Source organism: Theropithecus gelada, chromosome 18, assembly GCF_003255815.1.
Source record: "Theropithecus gelada isolate Dixy chromosome 18, Tgel_1.0, whole genome shotgun sequence".
NCBI lineage: Eukaryota > Metazoa > Chordata > Mammalia > Primates > Cercopithecidae > Theropithecus > Theropithecus gelada.
In genome coordinates, this window is record NC_037686.1 from 67370254 (window position 1) to 67388920 (window position 18667).

The 18667-nt window shown below is 43.5% G+C and overlaps 1 protein-coding gene across 1 annotated transcript in view; it reads left to right on the plus strand.

Moving 5' to 3' along the window:
- Positions 1–12988, plus strand: part of CNDP1 (carnosine dipeptidase 1) — a 47188-nt gene extending 34200 nt beyond the window's left edge. The window contains exons 8-12 of the mRNA XM_025365558.1: positions 4876–5036; positions 6168–6332; positions 8067–8208; positions 11511–11658; positions 12459–12988. Of these exons, the coding sequence (XP_025221343.1) occupies positions 4876–5036; positions 6168–6332; positions 8067–8208; positions 11511–11658; positions 12459–12525 (683 nt within the window). The 3' untranslated portion in view covers positions 12526–12988. The remainder of the gene's footprint in view (positions 1–4875; positions 5037–6167; positions 6333–8066; positions 8209–11510; positions 11659–12458) is intronic.
- Positions 12989–18667: the final 5679 nt, after the last annotated feature.

Consider the following 18667-nt stretch of genomic DNA (forward strand, 5'->3'; position numbering starts at 1 on the left):
GCCGACGAGTTCCCCGATTGTCCTGGTGCTGTCCTTGATTTCCCATGGATTGCTGGTGTGTGCAGTAGGGAGTTGTGTGTTTTTCTCGGGGAGCCTGTTTGCCCAGGCTCAATTCACCTACAGCTCTTCTAGGCATCAGGGCTGCCCATGGTGGGTTCCCAGGGAAGCAAAGGAAGTTTAAACTCCAGGGGCCTCACTTACGGAGCTCCTTCCACAGTCCTGGCAGGGACACTCATCATTTTATATTCATAATTCGGTGTCCTTTTAAAAAAGAGGTTCACACATTACCTATGCTTTAGACTCTGCAAAACCTCGCTGTGCTCCACTTGACATGTATAGCTTCTTTATGCAAATTTCACAACATGGCCAGGCATGGTGGCTCATGCCTGCAATCCCAGCACTTTGGGAGGCCAAGGTGGGTGGATTGCTTGAACTCAGGACTTCAAGACCAGCCTGGGCAACATGGTGAAACCCTGTCTGTACAAAAAATACAAAAATTAGCCAGGCATGATGGTGTAGGCCTGTAGTCCCAGCTACTTAAGGGACTGAGGCAGGAAGATTGCTTGAGCCCAGGAGGTGGAGGCTGCAGTGAGCTGAGATAATCATGCCACTGTACTGCAGCCTGGGTGACAGAACGAGACCCTTTATCAAAAAAAGAAAGAAATATAAAAAGCAAAAAAAAAAAAAAAAAAAAAAAGGTTTAATAATGTGCCCCTTTTGAGCAGACAAATTGCCAGAAAGCATTTACTCCCTTGGCCTCAGTAGTCCAGGCCATGGTACAATCAGCCCAGATGGCCCAGGTGTTGGGAGAATCTTCTTAAGGTCTTCAGCATCAGTTTTAGTTGCACAGCTTTCTCTTTCATTCTCCCAAAGTGAATAATGAAATTTACCTATATTTCTACCATCTATCTAGCTATCCATCCATCCGTCTATTATCTATCAATCTATCATCTTTCTATCCATCCATCCAACTATCCATCCATCCATCCATCCATCATCTATCCATCTATCATCTTTCTATCCATCTGTCCATCCATTATCTATCTATCCATCTACCTATCATCTATCTGTCCATCCACCCAACTATCTATCTATCCATCCATCCATTTATTATCTATCCATCTATCATTTTTCTATCCATCCATCCATCCATTCATCCATTTATCCATCTATCATCTTTCTGTCCATCCATCCATCTATCCATCCATCCATCTATTATCTATCTATCTATCCATCCATCCATCTATCCATTCATCCATTATCTATCATCTATCCATCCATCCATCCATCCATTCATCCATCCATCCAACTATCTATGTATCTATGTATCTATGTATCTATCTATCTATCTATCTATCTATCTATCTATCTATCTATCTATCTATCTATCATCTATCTATCTATTCTTCTATGGCCTTCTAGTTTTCCTGAAATATAGCTCTTGGATGATATTTCCCATGCTTGACAATTCAGACAGAATACACCCAGCCATTTTCCTTTAAAGAGTTTAAATGGTTTCCAGAAGAATCAGATAGTACGCAACTTATGATTTTGGGGAGTGGAAGTTAATTTCTGTTTTACCAGAATGAATGTTTTCTTCCCTAGGAACTGCATCTGAATTCTTTAGCAGCACATTTTGCTTTTCCCACAAGCATGACTGCTGCATGGCGTTCGTCAGGCTGTGTGGCTTCAGCCAGGCATAGGATTCCATTCAGCCCCAAAAATGCACATTGCTCTGCTAAGGAAGAGTCGGCTCAGGGTCATGAATGAAATTAAAAACGTGATTTGACTTTCTTTAGTTTTTGATACAAATCAAATAATCAATCCACAGCACAGTAATTTCTGGATTGTGTCCTCTATGTGGTTTTCATATGTTTTGCACAAAAACATAAGGACATAGTGTTGAGCTTTAGTGTTTATCAGATGACAAGCAGGAATTTTGCTTGCTGACAGGCTGGGCTGTAGTGGAGATGCCCGGACTCCCAGGGCCCCCTGATGTCAAGTGAGAGTCGGCTCTGCTCTGTCCGCTCCTGCAGGCTGACAATCAGCCATACACACTAATCAGGATGTGGGAATCCATGGGCAGCCCTTGCCTCATGCAAGCCTCCTAACCTCTCTGTCTGTGCTGTGATCATGAACAGACAATAAACACTAGTGCGTGATAACCTCCACTAGGGTACAAAGCAAAACCAAGTTAGTTCCTTGTCTGAAAAGGGGCTTAGTGCGCAGGGGACACAGAAGCTGCTAAGAGGATACTTGTGTTTACAAATGGAACTCTAACCTTCTGTGGTTTCCCTTTGCAGACACTTTCCTACTCTTTGCATTTCCCTAAAAGCCATAAAACAGAAAAGGCCATTGCACCAAGGGCATTTTTATAAGCACCAAATGATGTTATTTAAAATGTTCAAATCCAAGATGGCTGCTGGGTGGGCATGCAGGATTCTGTTTCCTGTGGGCAGTTTTCAAAGGCACTTTCTGCCTTCCCTGCACTTGCCAAGACGGCTGTGGTAACTGCAGAAATGACATCACGTCATGATTGCAAGAGGAAAATGAACAGGATGGGAGGGAACACGCTCTTAAGCACAATATTTTCATTCAAATGCTTTCAATATTAAAGAACTAGGGCAAAGATATGGAAAATGGGATCTGTGAAGCAGCATTATTTCTGAGTAGCACAGATATCAATGGCTCCCCTTTCCCTGTGATGGTGTTTCAGGCAGGGCCGAAGTGACTGAGCCGCACTCCATAGCTCTCTAATCCGATTTCTCTGCAAGCAAATTAAAAGGGAAAGGAAGGCCAGGTACAGTGGCCATGATCATGCCACTGCACTCCGGCCTGGGTGGCAGAGCAAGCTCTGTCTCAAAAAAAGGAAAGAAAGAAAGAGAGAAAGAAAAGGAAGAAAGGAAGGAAAAGAAGGGAAGGAAAAGGAGGGAGGGAGGGAGGGAAAGAACAAAGGAAGGAAAGAAGGAAGGAAGGAAAAGGAAAGGAAAGGAAAGAAGAAGGAAGGAAGAAAGAAAGAAAGAAAGAAAGAAAGAAAGAAAGAAAGAAAAAAGAAAGAAAGAGAAAGGAAGAAGGAAGGAACTGCTAAGAGGATGCTTGTGTTTACACAAGGAAGGAAGGAAGAAAGAAAGAAAGAGAAAGAAAGAGAAGGAAGGAAGGAAGGAAGGAAGGAAGGAAAGAAAAAGTAAATAAGGAAATCCTCTTACTCTTCCTTCTCCCAGTCCAGCAGTAGGGAAGGCTGCTTGTATGCTAAGAGAATAAAGTTGCAATTTAAAATGATGCCAAGAACAGAGGCTTGGATTGTTTTACTAGTGAGGTACAGGCGTGCTTAGAAAGCACGACTCTGCAACTCTGTCCTTACATGGAAGACTGTCAGCAGAAGTTTAGGGACATACCCTCAAGGGAAGATCTCATGATTGCATTATCAGTGGGGACTCACTGAGCTGCCCTGGAGACATTTTTGTGTCATGTGTGTCGGTCTACTGCCTGGCTGCATTTTGCCTTTGATAAGCACTTTCTCCAGAGAGTGGGCAGCATTTACTGAACTTCAACATCTGCTGCTCTTCTGGGTATTTAGTGATGGTTTTTTCCACTTGTATTGATCCCTAAACTGTTTCATGAAGAGCACACTAGTGTATATAGAGGATTTTGTGGTCATGATGGTATCTCATAGAGTAGACCTGAAGGGTATAAAGCTTTTAATTAAAAATGAGTGTTTATTATAATATTTTGTGTGTGTGTGTGTGTGTGTGTGTGTGTGTGTGTGTGTGTGTGCATGCGTGTAGGGGAAGAGAAGTTGAGAAGAGATGACAACAATTTTTGGTTTCTCAGGTATGTATGTACGTAGGTGTGTATACATGTATACGTGTGTGTGTGTGTGTGTTTTGAGATGGCGTCTCACTCTGTCACCCAGGCAGGAGTGCAGTGGTGTGATCTGGGCTTACTGCAACCTCCGTCTCCTGGGTTCAAGTGATTCTCCTGCCTTAGCCTCCCCAGTAGCTGGGACTACAGGTGCGTGCCACAATGCCCTGCTAATTTTTTGTATTTTTAGTAGAAACAGGGTTTCACCATGTTAGCCAGAATGGTTTTGATCTCCTGACCTTGTGATCTGCCCGCCTCGGGCTCCCAAAGTGCTGGGATTACAGGTGTGAGCCACCGCTCCCAGCCATATAATTTCTTTTTTGAGATAGGGTCTGACTTTATCTCCCAGGCTGGAGTGCAGTGATGTGATCATTACTCACTGCACCCTCAACTTCCTGGGCTCAAGTGATCCTCCCACCTTAGCTTCCCAAGTAGCTGGGACCACAGGCATGTGCCACCATGCCCCACTAGTTTTTGTATTTTTTGTAGAGACGGGGTCTCGCCATGTTGCCCAGGCTGGTTGGGAACTCCTGGGCTCAAGCAATCCACTTGCTTTGACCTTCCAAAGTGGTGGGAGTACAGATGTGAGCCACCGCACCCAGCATGTATTTTAAATGTTTTATAGTGAACACGTATTACTTTTTAAATCAGCATAAGGTAAAACTAAAAAACAAACCTTGTTTATATATAAAAGGCATAGCTGAGAACGTGAACGTGATGGAGGTAACTCGCTCCAAACTCACTGGTTGTGGGCCCAGGTGTTTTCAGCCTCACCTTTGACAAGGTGAACACTAAAGCAGGGCTGATTCCAGCTGCGTGAACCTGGTGACCAGCTCCTTTCTCTGACAGTCACTTCTTGGATGGAGTTGCTGCCAATGGCTTTGGCCATGGGGACCCAGAGAGTCATGAGGCCTGCTGCAGCCCTGAAGAGTCCTCCCACAGTCTGTGGCTCCAGGACCACAGCATGGGCACACTCCTTTCTACCTGGCTTTGTTTGCTGTGTGTGTTTTGTAGGTAGCCTGGTAGACTCATCGGGTCATATCCTGGTCCCTGGAATCTATGATGAAGTGGCTCCTCTTACAGAAGAGGAAATAAATACATACAAAGCCATCCATCTAGACCTGGAAGAATACCGGAATAGCAGCCGGGTTGAGAAATTTCTGTTCGATACTAAGGTATGACCACAGACTGATGGATAAGCTGGAAGAGGCATGAGGCTAGTAGATCATATTTGCCCGCTGTCTAAATCATTGTCTGGTGCTAATCTGCATATCTTAGAGTCCAAAGCAGATGTGAATTCCTAGGCAGATTTTTGATGTCCACGGCCACTTCCCTGTGGGCTGGATCAACCAGTCCTTTTTCACTGGTGTCTAATGGGCACTGGCTTCTGGCATTTAACTACAAGCAGTTACCCATTTCCCAGCCATGTTTTCCAAAGCTGTTTATTAACCTAAATCCCACGCCAGCCTTCAGCCGGTGAGCTGGACTTCTTACCTTTTCAAAGACCAAGAAAAGTCTGAGGTGATTCCAGCTCCAAGACCTGTAACTGTTCATTCTTCCAGACAAAACCAAGAGCCTTAGGGTCTAATCTGTAAGTGAATACATCACTGCCTCAGTGGACTAAGTAAACACAAAGCCAAAAACATTCCTTACTGGCAAATTTAGAATTGTTTTGCTTTTCTCCTCCTCCTCTTTCTGGGCAGCATGCTTGCCTGAGAAGGTTTTCGGTAGCAGGGCTGGTTCCTGGGAAAGGGGCCACGACGGGGAAAAGCAAGCTGAAAAGAAGCAGTAGAGTGAATTATTATGAAGCAGGTGTCTTCCTGCAGACCAGCTCGAGGATGGCCAGAAGGAGAAAGAAAACTGGCTCAAACATATGGACAGTTCTTTGATGTCTTTTGAATAAGAAAATGCTTTCATTACATAAGTTATTATTGTAATGATTGAGGTTAGAAATTTATAATTGAACCCACATTTCTGAAGGGGCCCATCTGTCTATGGCCATTCCATCCTGAACGTGCCTGATCTCATCTGAAAGGACCCCTTTGCCATTTGTTCACTGAAAACTGCAAATCTTGGGCAAAGAGGGGCACTCATCAGTGGGGAGCATCTTGGGTAGGCGAAGGCATCTGAAGACAGCAGAGAGTTTGTGTCCTGAGGGAAAAGTCCTTGCGTCAGACACAGCTGAGTAAGGTGACAGTTAACGTGTCCTGAATGGTGTCTCAGAGAGACAGACAGTGGTAACACAAGCAACCCAGCTCCACTGGGGTCTAATTAAGCATGCTTTGGGTAATTTTATTTTAATATAGGAGGAGATTCTAATGCACCTCTGGAGGTACCCGTCTCTTTCTATTCATGGGATCGAGGGCGCGTTTGATGAGCCTGGAGCTAAAACAGTCATACCTGGCCAAGTTATAGGAAAATTTTCCATCCGGCTAGTCCCTCACATGAATGTGTCTGTGGTGGAAAAACAGGTAACAAATGCTTATTGTCATTCTGCATAGTAACATGGTTTCTTAATCCTGCTTATCACTGCTTAGTGAGCAGTGAGGTTGCTACCATTGGAGTATCATTTTTTTCTGATACAAGAGGAGTGGAACAAACGTCAAGAAACCAATATTGCCTAGTGCAGTGACTTGTGCCTGTAATCCTGGCCAAGGAATTTGAGAGGCCAAGGCTAGAGGATCCCTTGAGCCCAGGAATTCAAGGCTGCAGTGAGCTATGATTGCACCACTGTACTCCAGCCTGGGTCACAGAGCGAGACACTGTCTCTTAAAAAAAAACAAACAAAAAGAACCCAATCTTCTTCCTCAAGTATATGCAATTACAGCAGTCAGGTAAATAACCATTTGAAGCTAGAGTGCTAGGAAAATTTGAAAGTTAGATGGTAGACAGAAAAGCAAGATTGGTTTACACATAGATGGAGTAGGGACCTGCCTATGCTTGGACAGAAGCAGAAGGTCTCAGGCTTCAGTCATTAGATCTTCACGATGTCTGAAATTAACACTTTGGAAGCAGCCATTTTAAGGAAAATGTTTTCTGGAAGGAGTTACGTGTCCAAATTACCAACCAATCATCAATTTGCCTCAAGTTAGTTTAATGGAAAGTAGACTCTTGAATGAATGAACTGAAGAAATACCTCATCCCAACCGTCAGTCTTTCTCCATTCCATTATCCCTCTTTATTGTCTTGTTAGCACTAATTACATTCTAAAATAGTCTCTCTTCCTCCCTCCCTGCCTCCTCCCCTCCTCCCTTCCCTCCCTCCCTCCTTCCTTCCTTCCCTGCCTCTCTCCTGCCCTCTCTCTTTCCTCCCTTTTCCCTTCCCTTCCCTCTCCTCCCCTTTCCTTTTTCTTCCCTCCTGTTCCTTGCTCCTGCCCTCCTTCCATCCTTCCTTCTCCTTTCCCCAATCCCCTTCCCTCTCCATCCCCTCCCCCTCCCTTCCCTTTCTTTTCTCTTTCCCTCCTTCCTCCTTTCCCTTCCTTCTTTTTGGAGGTGCTACCCCTTTTTCTCATGACATATAAACTCCTTGGGGGCAGGGCCTTCCTTGTCTTGTTCACAGCTGTATCCGCAGCACCTAGAACAGTCTCTGGGACATGACACAGGTTCTATAAATGTGTGTTGAAGTAATTAATGGAAGAAGTTTGAGTATGGCACCTTCCCGGGAGGCTCTCCACAGTAACAATGAGAAAAGAGCAGGAGGGGAGAGAATGAGGCTGAAATGAGCCTCCTCCATAGTTGAGCCCGGAGTTGCTCCCACGTCTTGGAAATTTCCAAATGCTTAATGCTCCCAAATCACTCAGAGGGTACTGAGGAGTCCTAAAAGAGGACGATTCCAAAGAGAAGTCCTGCTGTGTTAGGTTTCATCACTTTCAACAGGCAATGCTCCAGCACCTCCGTGTGTGAGATGCTGTGGTTGGAAGGGGGTGGGCTGGGGCCAGGATTGCGGGGAGGAGGATAGAGGAGAATCTCCCTCTGGGTGCAGCCCAGGGTTTCCTGCTCTCAGCACTGAAGAAGGATCTCACTCTCGCCCCTTGGCAGAGCGAAGGAAAAATCATAACACTTGCACGTGTCAGGTTAGGGCCTTCGGTTTCCTGATGGAAGAGACTATATTAATTGTATTAATCAGTTTCTTGATGGAAGACTATATTAACTGTATGAGAGAATAACCTGACACTTTCTCTTATTATTGAAAACGTCACCTTTTAGGTGACACGGCATCTTGAAGATGTGTTCTCCAAAAGAAATAGTTCCAACAAGATGGTTGTTTCCATGACTCTAGGACTACACCCATGGATCGCAAATATTAACGACACCCAGTATCTCGCAGCAAAAAGAGCCATCAGAACAGGTGGGACCTTAAGATCTTCTGACTGGCCAATCTGCACTGGGACTCAGGGGTGGTACCTGTGGGACCGTGGGTAAAGCAGACACTTTTAAAACTCAGAAATCAACTCTCCTTTTAATATAGAGGACATTGTTGAATGCATGTCATGTGCAGGGCACGCTATACACGCCATCTCAAGTCATCCTCCCAGTGGTCTTCCCCATCTAACAGAGGAATAAATGCAGGTTTACAGACATGAAGTATTTTGCCAAAGGGTGCCCAGCTCACAAGTGGCAAAACCTGTGCTCAAATTGAAGTCTGGAGACCTGAATTTTGGGGAAAATGATGCACTAGAAAACCTTCAAACCCCCTGATACAAAACTCATAGAAATGTTGGCCAACATGTAAAAACATCCTTTCAAAACACAGATTAGGCCAGGTGTGATGGCTTAATCTTATAATCCCAGCAGTTTTGAGGCAGGAGGATCACTTGAGCTTAGGAGTTCGAGACCAGCCTGGGCAATATGGTGAGACCCCCCGCCCCCCATCTCTACAAAAAATATAAAAATTAGCTGGGCGTGGTGGCATGCGCCTGTAGTGCCAGCTACTCAGGAGGCTGAGGCAGAAGGATGGCTTGAGCCCAGGAGGTTGAGGCTGCAGCAAACTGTGATCATGCCACTGCACTCCAGCCTAGGGGACAGAGTGAGACCCTGTCTCAAAAACGAAAAACAAAAAAACACAGCTTAGCTTGTACGATCAGAGGGAATCCTTTAGGATTGAAAATGAAGAAGCTAAACTCTAGGGGAGTGAATAAGCAGACCCTGGGCTGGCCTGCAGGGATCTGCTCTTCCTGGTCACAAAGAGACTGGAACTTTAATGGCCTTGGGCCAGAGTGAGGCAGGAAGTTGAAAAGGAGACCCACTATTCGCAGGCAGGGCATCCCCGGAAAGCCACACCTATCCTGCGTGTGTAAGCTTGACTGCCTTTGCGTGGACGTTGGATGGACACAAGATCTCCCCTGAGAATTTTTAACCATGGACCCTTGCTCCTGTGGGTTTGGGTGTTTAATTTTTAGCTAGTGCATGGTCTGGTTCTCGCTAGTGCCATGGCTGGACTGCCTGCTGATGCAAGCACGGCATTACCCAGGAGGACACAGCCCCAGGCAGGCCAAGGAGATTCCACAGGAGCTTCCTGGAGATGAGCTCGCTGTATACAATTGCAAAACACATGAGAAACCCAATTCCAGTGTGTCTGACCCTAAAGCCGGTGGTCTCTTCACAATGCCACATCGCTTCCCCAGAAGGCAGCACAGCTCTATTTCGAACTTCTTTGGTGGTGCCTGTTTTAATTCCATGCATTTCAAGGTCCTGGGTAGAGCCATGTGCTGGGCTGAGCAGAGGGCGTGTACTTGGGTGCTGGTTGTGCATCAGGGAGCAGGGACACCCAGTCTCTTTGGCTTCTGCACCAGGAGGGGGACCCTGCCAACAATAGCAGAATGGGGGCTCTTCCCAAAGCAGGGAGTTCTAGGTCTCTCCAAAAGCTAGGTGGAAAAGCAGTGGCATGCATTTTGGTAGACCTATGGCATCCTGTTACAGATGATACCTGAGGCCACATTGGCTAATGGTGGCAAAGCCGGAAAGGGAAGCCTAGATCTCCTTGAAGCACTAACTCTCTCTCTTGGGCTTATCAGTACAAGGGACACAGACACGGAAAACTAGAGAACAAGTCCAAGACAGGGAGCCATGCTTCTTTCCATCACCATTCCTGCTGCCCCCAACCTTAGCAGGTATTTTGCCAGTAAACTGTAGGATTGAAGAAATGTAATGGCAGCTGAAGAGAGGTGTGTGTTTGAAATACCCCAGTTGACAACAATAAATAAATCTGAAATAGCCTTTCAGGAATGTATAAGACACCTTTCGGTCTGTTTGTGTGCTAAACTGGTTCTACTAACAAGGTACATTACTTCGATTCACATCCACATCTTGCTGTGTGAGTAAAGAAGAGGTGACATGTTCTCTCTGGTTTCTTTGTTTCATTTTTCATCCCACTGCATCACTGGCAGCATGTCCTCTAAGCTAGAAGGTTTGAAATAATCTCTTTCTAAAACCTAGGATAGCAGTTAAAACTATTTTGTGCAATACTTTGAAAATTGCCAGAAACATTGTGATATTTGAGTGATAGTACAGCTATTGGCATATCTGTCACCAAAAAATCCAAATAAGTCCCACTTCCATAATATTTAATTCATGAAGAAACAATAAAGGTAGGCACATTGTCTTGTGTTGTGCCAAACACGCATGACCTCTTGCAATCACAAGATAACATCAGACAAACCCAGAATGAGGGATATTTTACAAAACTACCAACTGATAAGCTTCAAGATGGTCAAGGTCATGAAAGACAAGGAAATAGTGAGAAACGTCCACAGCATACAAGAAACTAAGAAGCAATAATAAAAAAGCAGTGTGGATTCTGGATCAGATCCTGGAATGGAAAAAGGGAAAGACTGGTGAAATCGAAAGTCTGGAGTGGAGTTAACAACATTGAACCATTGTCAGTTTCCTTGTTTTGATCATTTTGCAATAGTTGCATAAGACGTTTACATTAGGGAAAGCAGAGTAAGAGATAGATGGGAGCTCTCTCTGTACTATTTTTGCAACTTTTCTAAATGCTAAACTTTTCTAAATGCTAAACTTATCTAAAATTAGTTTAAAATAAAATTTTTATTTACAATTTTATTTATTTATTTATTTAGAGACAGAGTCTCACTCTGTCACCCGGGCCTGAGTGCAGTTGCAAGATCTCGGCTCATTGCAACCTCCATCTCCCACGTTCAAGCGATTCTCCTGCCTCGGCCTCCCGAGTAGCTGGGATTACAGGCATGTGCCACCATGCCCGACTAATTTTTGTATTTTTAGTAAGACAGGGTTTTACCATGTTGGCCAGGCTGGTCTCAAACTCCTGACCTCAAGTGATCTGCACACCTCAACTTCCCAAAGTGCTGGGATTACAGGCATGAGCCACCACACCTGGCTCTAAAATCTTTTTTGAAGTAGGTAATTGTGAAGAAGACATCCATAGTTTTCTTCTTGACTCTAGCGTCTATCTTAGAATATAATTGCATGATATCAAGGGGTTTCCTTACCCCAGGCACCAAATCTAATGGTAAAAAAAAAGAAAGATTAACAAGGAAAAAGAATTAACAAGGAAAAAGAGGAAGAATTAACAAGGAAAAAGAGGAAGGTAAAGGAGGCACTGCCCTTGAGGAGCTTACTGGGGGCGGTCTTGTCCTTACCCTATTCAAATGCCTTCTTTTCCTGTTTCAGTGTTTGGAACAGAACCAGATATGATCCGGGATGGATCCACCATTCCAATTGCCAAAATGTTCCAGGAGATTGTCCACAAGAGCGTGGTGCTAATTCCGCTGGGAGCTGTTGATGATGGAGAACACTCACAGAATGAGAAAATCAACAGGTCAGCTGATGCCTGTGCAATGTGCCTCTCTCTTCTTCCTTTACTGCACACACACGGGTCTACACATGGGTGACCTCCTGTTCAATTTATGCGAGAATGGAAAATTGTACAGACTGGGGGCTTAAACAACAGACATTGATTCCTCACAGTTCTGAAGCCTGGATGCCCTAGATTGGGTGCCAGCCCATTTGGTTCCTGGTGGGTGCCAGCTGTCTTCCTGGCTGTCCCTGTGCTCACATGGTGGGGTTAGGTGGTCCTGGTGTCTTGTTCTCTTTTTATGGGGGCACCAGCCCCACTGGATTAGGACCCCCATTTTGACCTCATTTAACCTTTATCATCTCCTCCAGGTCCTGTCTCCAAATACAGACACACTAAGGGGTTAGGGCTTCAACACTGAACTTTGAGGAAACACAAATGTGAAGTGCATAGCAAAAAAGGCTATTGAGGAATGTTTGCTTTATGCACTACTGGCAGATACTACAAGATCTCCTAAGCCTCCCAGACTAGTGAGAAACAGGAAATTGTTTGACCCTGATATCCATGTCATGTTGGTGATAAGAAATCAAGGAAAACTGACTTTTAGATTTGAGTCTAGGACTGATTCTCATGTTCTTAATAATAATAATGCATTTTTCACATGGAACTTACTAAGTGCCTTTCATACTGGGATCTCAGAAGTATGTTAAAGAATTTAGATGGCATTTATAACATCAAATCTTCCTGTCTAAATGACAGAATATTTTTCCTCCTTCATTTGAATGGAAATTGTAACAACATTTCTCTGTTTTTCCTCTTCTTAGGTGGAACTACATAGAGGGAACCAAATTATTTGCTGCCTTTTTCTTAGAGATGGCCCAGCTGCATTAATCACAAGAAACTTCTAGTCTGATCTGATCCACTGACAGATTCACCTCCCCCACATCCCTAGACAGGAATGGAATCTAAATATCCAGAGAATTTGGGTCTAGTATAGTACATTTTCCCTTCCATTTAAAATGTCTTGGGATATCTGGATCAATAATAAAATATTTCAAAGGCACAGATGTTGGAAATGGTTTAAGGTCCCCTACTGCACACCTTCCTCAAGTCACAGCTACTTGCAGCAACTTGATTTCCCCAAGTTCCGTGCAGTAGCCCCAGGATTGGATTCCTTCTAACCTTTTAGCATGTCTCCGACCTTGCAATTTGATTGGCATAATCACTCCGGTTTGCTTTCTAGGTCCTCAAGTGCTCATGACACATAATCATTCCATCCAATGATCGCCTTTGCTTTACCACTCTTTCCTTTTATCTTATTAATAAAAATGTTGGTCTCCACCACTGACTACAATGATTTCCCCGTGGATTCATTTTCAGAGGAGTTACTAAAGCATGGTACTATATTAACCTCTTGCCTTCCCTTCATTTATTTTTTCCCACTTCTTGAAAAGTTCTGAAGCTGAAATGATCAATATTCATACCCGTATGCCATTTGGGAGTCCTTGTGCAAAGATGAGTACTTTTTTTTCATTCCAAGCTTCTTTGCCTTTCCTGAGATTGATGCCACCTTGTCAGCTTCTCTGCCTCCCGTTCCTTCTTCCTGTCCCATCAGAAAAGGCCCACTCTCTCTCTATCCAACATCTGTGCACATGCTGCACCACAGCAGAATTAATCCTGATAGAATTTCTCTCACCGCATTGAAATTTTACTCAATGACAACATCTAAATTGCTCAAAGCTTTTAATAGCATCAGTTTTAGATAGAGAACTAATCAACCCTGACATCAGTAACACATGCTAAATTTAAAGCCATCAGCTAATGCTGCATTCATTAATCATTTTAGTTAACCATCTTGTTTGGCTTGATTGGATTTGATGGTATAAACAACAACAACAACAAAAGTCATTTTTCTACAGTTGAGTGTATATAAACAAATCAATATGAGTTTACGATTTAAATCACATTAATGGAGAATAATTTAGGGGCTTATTAACATTTTTTCTATTATGACTCCAAATAAAAACGAAGCAAAACACATTTGCGTCCAACTTTTTTACATCACTCTGTTGGTTCTTGAGATGTCAGTTTAAAAACGTGCTGTTCCACCTTTAAAAGGACTGGATCAGGCAGTCAGTGATTCCGTTCACCTTGATTCTAGTCACAGAAGTGGACCCAACTGAGGGCTCAACCTAGTTTTGGGTATTTGTGAAGGATTCCAGTTAGTGTTTGCTTTGGAAGCGGGAGGCTTCAAGCCACCACATCTCCAGTTCTATAGAATATCAAGTCCTCGTTACAGAACGGTGGCAGGTGTTTGGTATTTTGTGCTATTAAGCATAGTTTGTGCTCATCTAATTATGCAGGGTTTCGTGGTGTTTCTCGATTCTGTTGAACCTACCTGATGTATTTGGCATTGCAGCTAAGGACTAACAGTGCGAGAGATTTAGAGTCGTCATGTTAGTCCATTAACAAAAGTTTATTATAAAATACACTGTAAGCATTTCCGACTAATGTACCATCAGATTTAAGAAGTCACCGAACAACAAGATGTATTCGCTGATCTTCATTCCTGCTGAATCTTTCTGAGACCAGCAGTGTCTCGGTTAATTATTACGTTGCTGCCAGGAGAGAAGGGGAGGAGAATGAATAGTTGTGGAGGTTGTAAAATCTAGGATATTCCAACCCTGGATTGCCAGAGTTCAGAGTCCATGTTTTTCTGTCACCCAGGGTCAGCATGGGTCTCCCCAGCTCTTCCCTCCTGGTTTTCTACTAAATTCTGAGCCCTGTGGTTACCCTACCCTGATGTGGGAGTCAGAAAGGAGTATATTCCAAGTTCCTTATACTCAAAGGGATAAGAGAAAGCTACTCAGTTGTTAGTTATTCAGACATATTAACCAGTTATACGGAGGCAAAAAAGTTAAGGCAGACAGAAATCGAAATATTTGTTTTTTAACATTTTAATGACGAAATATATGCACATGGACAAAAACGATCACCTAGTATAGTTGGGGGTACATTGTGACATGCCCTTCGGGGGGGACTTTATTGTATTGGAGGAGGGCAATGTATCCAGCTTTGTTAGTAGATGTAGTGTATTAAAGGGTAACTATTGTGATGAGGTTTAGGGGTTAGGAATATCATTTGGGTTTGGTAGGTGCTCTTCTGGAAAACAATGAAGCTGGGAATGTTTCTGGCTTTCTGTTGTATTAATAAAAATAAAAGGTACTGGCCTGGAACCTTTGGTGATTGTGCGCCAGACAGCACGAGAGCCCTAGTCAGTGACACTGTGCTTTGCACTTACTTGCTGCTGGGAGAAGGGAGCGAGTGAGGGCTCTCCTGAGGGCTTGCTCCCAGCCACTTCTCACTGTTCTCACTCATGCTGGGGACTCCTTGGCCTTTGTATTCGCCAGATGCCCATGACTCCTAGCCCAGCCCCCTCTTCTAAGAACCAGGCCCACCCATCTTCCGCCCATTTCACATCTGAAACTACTCACCTAGTACGAAAACTTCCATCCCTTCCCCGTTTCCCCTCTGGTGCTCCCTACCTTGGTAAGTGGACCATCGGCTAGTTGATAGCAGAGCCCTGCACCGTCTTCCACACTTCCCTCTCTTTCCAATCCAATTCAGTATCAAGGCCAGTCCAGCCCCTTTCTCAAAAGCCACCACTTCCTTCTAGTTCTACTTTCACCTCGCATAGCTCATAAGCCAACACTCTTAAGTTTTGCTGGGTTATTGCAGAAGCCCCTAACCAGTCTCTGCTTACACGACAGCCCCTCTCACTGGATGTGCCATGCTGCAGCCGGCTTGTCCCTCTCACCCTGCTTAAAGCTCTCAACTGGCGACATGGTCTGAGGATGAAGTTAGACATCCCAAGAAGGTCTACAAGTCCTGCACAACTTGCTGTCTGCTTACTCTTCTGGCTCGCTCTGCTGTCACTAGCTATGCCCTGACAACCCCATCCTTCAAATTCTCCCAGTTTCGCAAACATCTAAGAGCTTCCCTGCCTCAGAGCTTCTCAGTCTCTCCCTCCTCCGGCAACACCCTTACAACCCCCTTGGTCTCGCTAATACCCCTCCCTCCACATTATTCTTCAAATCTTTGTTTAGTTGTAATTTTTCAGGGGAGGTTTTTCTTATTCCTCATGAGTAAGTGAGGTGTCCCTATTACACTACCATAGTCTCCATAGTTCTTTGTAGCATTTATTATCATTGTCGTTAAATACATAGTCATGTACCACATACAATTTGGCCAACAACAAACATATATGACAGTGGTCCCATAAGATTACAATACCATATTGTTACTGTACCTTTTTCTGTGTTTACATACATAGATACTTACTACTGTGTTGTAACTGCCTATGACATTCAGTACAGTAACACACTGCACAGGTTTACAGCCTAGGAACAATAGGCCACATCATACCGCCTAGGCGTGTAGTAGGCTATGCCATCTAGGCTTGTGTGCGTACACTCTAGGGTGGCTGAAGATGTCCAGGGACACATTTCTCAGTATCCCTATTAAGTGATGTATGATTGTATTTCTACAATTTAAAAACTGCCAGCTCTCCTGCTAGACTGTAACATCTTTACAGGCAGAGATTATGTCTGTTTCGTCTATCATGGTGTCTTGAAAGTTCCAGGCATACTGCATGTCATCAGGAAACATTTTAAATGCTGAAATGAATGATTTCAACATTTATATCATCCATTCTCATGCTGCAATGCACACTCATGATTTCTGTGCCTCTCTCTCCCTCCTATTAAACTTCAAGCTCTATAATATCAGAGACCATGTCCTACTAATCTCTGCATTTCAGGCATCCAGTGGGGTGTGCTGCACACATTAGGTGATCAGTATGATTGCTAACATCTTCCTCTTGACTCTGCAGCTGCGATTTTTGGCGTCTTCCCTACCAGGTGTGCTATACCCTTCCTGGACTTCTCTTGTCTTTATGCTCTCCACTTCACGTTGTTCCTAGTTTGAAACTTTCTTGGAGCAGCTAGTGCTGGGGAGAAGCACAGAAAACAAGCCATGCAGAGGTATCAATAGCTAATAATGTTCAATGTGTTAGGCTTCCCAGCAGTGCTTGTATCTTACCAGGGGCCACATCTTCATTGAGAGGCCACAAACCAGAAGCCCAGGAGCCCTGCACTGGCTCCCTCACCCCCGCTGATGTGGCTTTCACGATGTCCTAAGCACTTTTGAATGGGAAGCCAACATTCCCAAACTGGAATGTCACACACACACACACACACACACACACACACACGATTCCTCTTGAGCAATCAGAAGACGGAGTTAGATGACACTACTCTGCCATTCCTGCAGGTGACAAGAAGTTAAGCTGAGGAGATTATGAAGCCCAGCACCTGACCCTTAAGGCATGCTCAACAAAGTTCTTAGAAGCAGAGTAAGGAGAAAGCTCGCCAAAGAAAACAAATGCTATTTTATCTGGCTTCTCACTTCTACAGATATCTGTCTTCACTTAAAAACAAATTCCCAAACTCTGTTTCATGAGAAGGCCAAATGACTTTTAAACACAATCTAGTTTAGTAGACAGTATACTATACTGTTTTAATGACTGGGCGTGGTGGATCATGCCTGTAATCCTAGCACTTTGGGAAGCAGAGGCAGGAGGATCCCAGTTTTGAGACCAGCCTGGGCAACATAGGGAGATCCTGTCTCTTAAAAAAAGAAAAAGTGTACTATACTATTTTAAATGTCTACTTTTAAATGAATTCAGTGTTATCTGTCATTTTTAATATTATTTTTCACATCAAGTTTGAATATTAATTGTATATGTAATGGCTAAAAAATCATGATTTGAGGTCTTGATTATACAAGACAAAATAAAATACTTGTTTCTTAATGTACAATGGTTAGATCTAGCATAACTATGATAATGATCTGTAATACTATTGCCTTTCATAACGCAGAAAAACTTAAACCAAGTCCTAACAGTAGCACATATTCCTTCTGCTCTTCCACTGACCAACTATGTAACATCTACATTCTATATTGCAGAGCACTTAACAAGTAAGAAAGCTCATCTTCCTCTTTACCATGTTGAGAAAACTTTCTTCTTTAAGAAGTATGTTCCTGTAAGGCAGAGGTTGGGTTGGATATGTTCTATACTTTGCTCAGCTGTCCAAAGTCCTAATAAATTGATAAAACACAAAGATAAGAATGCAGGAGATTTTCTGAAGCAACAAAATGATGCATTCTTTTTAATTCCCAGCGTGATGTAGAAGAGAAGTGATAGCAGGTGTAGTAAGTATAATTTATCTTCTCTTCTTTTCTTCTTCTTCCCCTTCCTCCTCCTCTTCCTTTCCTTTCCTTTTCCTTCCTTCCTCTCTCTCTCTCTCTCTCTTTCTTTCTTTTCCTTTCTTTCTTTCTTTCTTTCTTTCTTTCTTTCTTTCTTTCTTTCTTTCTTTCTTTCTCTCTCTCTCTCTCTCTCTTTCTCTTTCTCTCTTTCTCTCTCTCTTTCTCTCTTTCTCTCTTTCTTTCTTTCTTTCTTTCTTTCTTTCTTTCTTGAGTTTCATTCTTGTTGCCCAGGTTGGAGAGCAATGGTGTGATCTTGGTTCACTTCAACCTCCACCTCCCAGGTTCAAGTGATTCTCCTGGCTCAGCCTCCCGAGTAGCTGGGATTACAGGCGCCCACCACCACACCCAGCTACTTTTTTGTATTTTTAGTAAAGATGGGGTTTTACCATGCTGGCCAGGCTGGTCTCAAACTCCTGACCTCAAGTGGAGGTCACCCATCTCGACCTCCCGAAGTGCTGGAATTGCAGGCATAAGCCACCACGCCTGGCAAGTATAATTTCTTAACAGTTATGATAAGTAAACACTTCGGAGCTATTTTAGTTTAGATAGAATTGAAAAGAAAAAAATGTCATTATGTGGACACATGTTATTTAAAAACATTATTCTAGTGTTATTCCTTATGCAGGATGAAAAAAGATGTCAGATAAATTATGCCTTTGACTATAACAGAAAAATCTAAAGCTTTAAATCATCTCACCTCCCACAC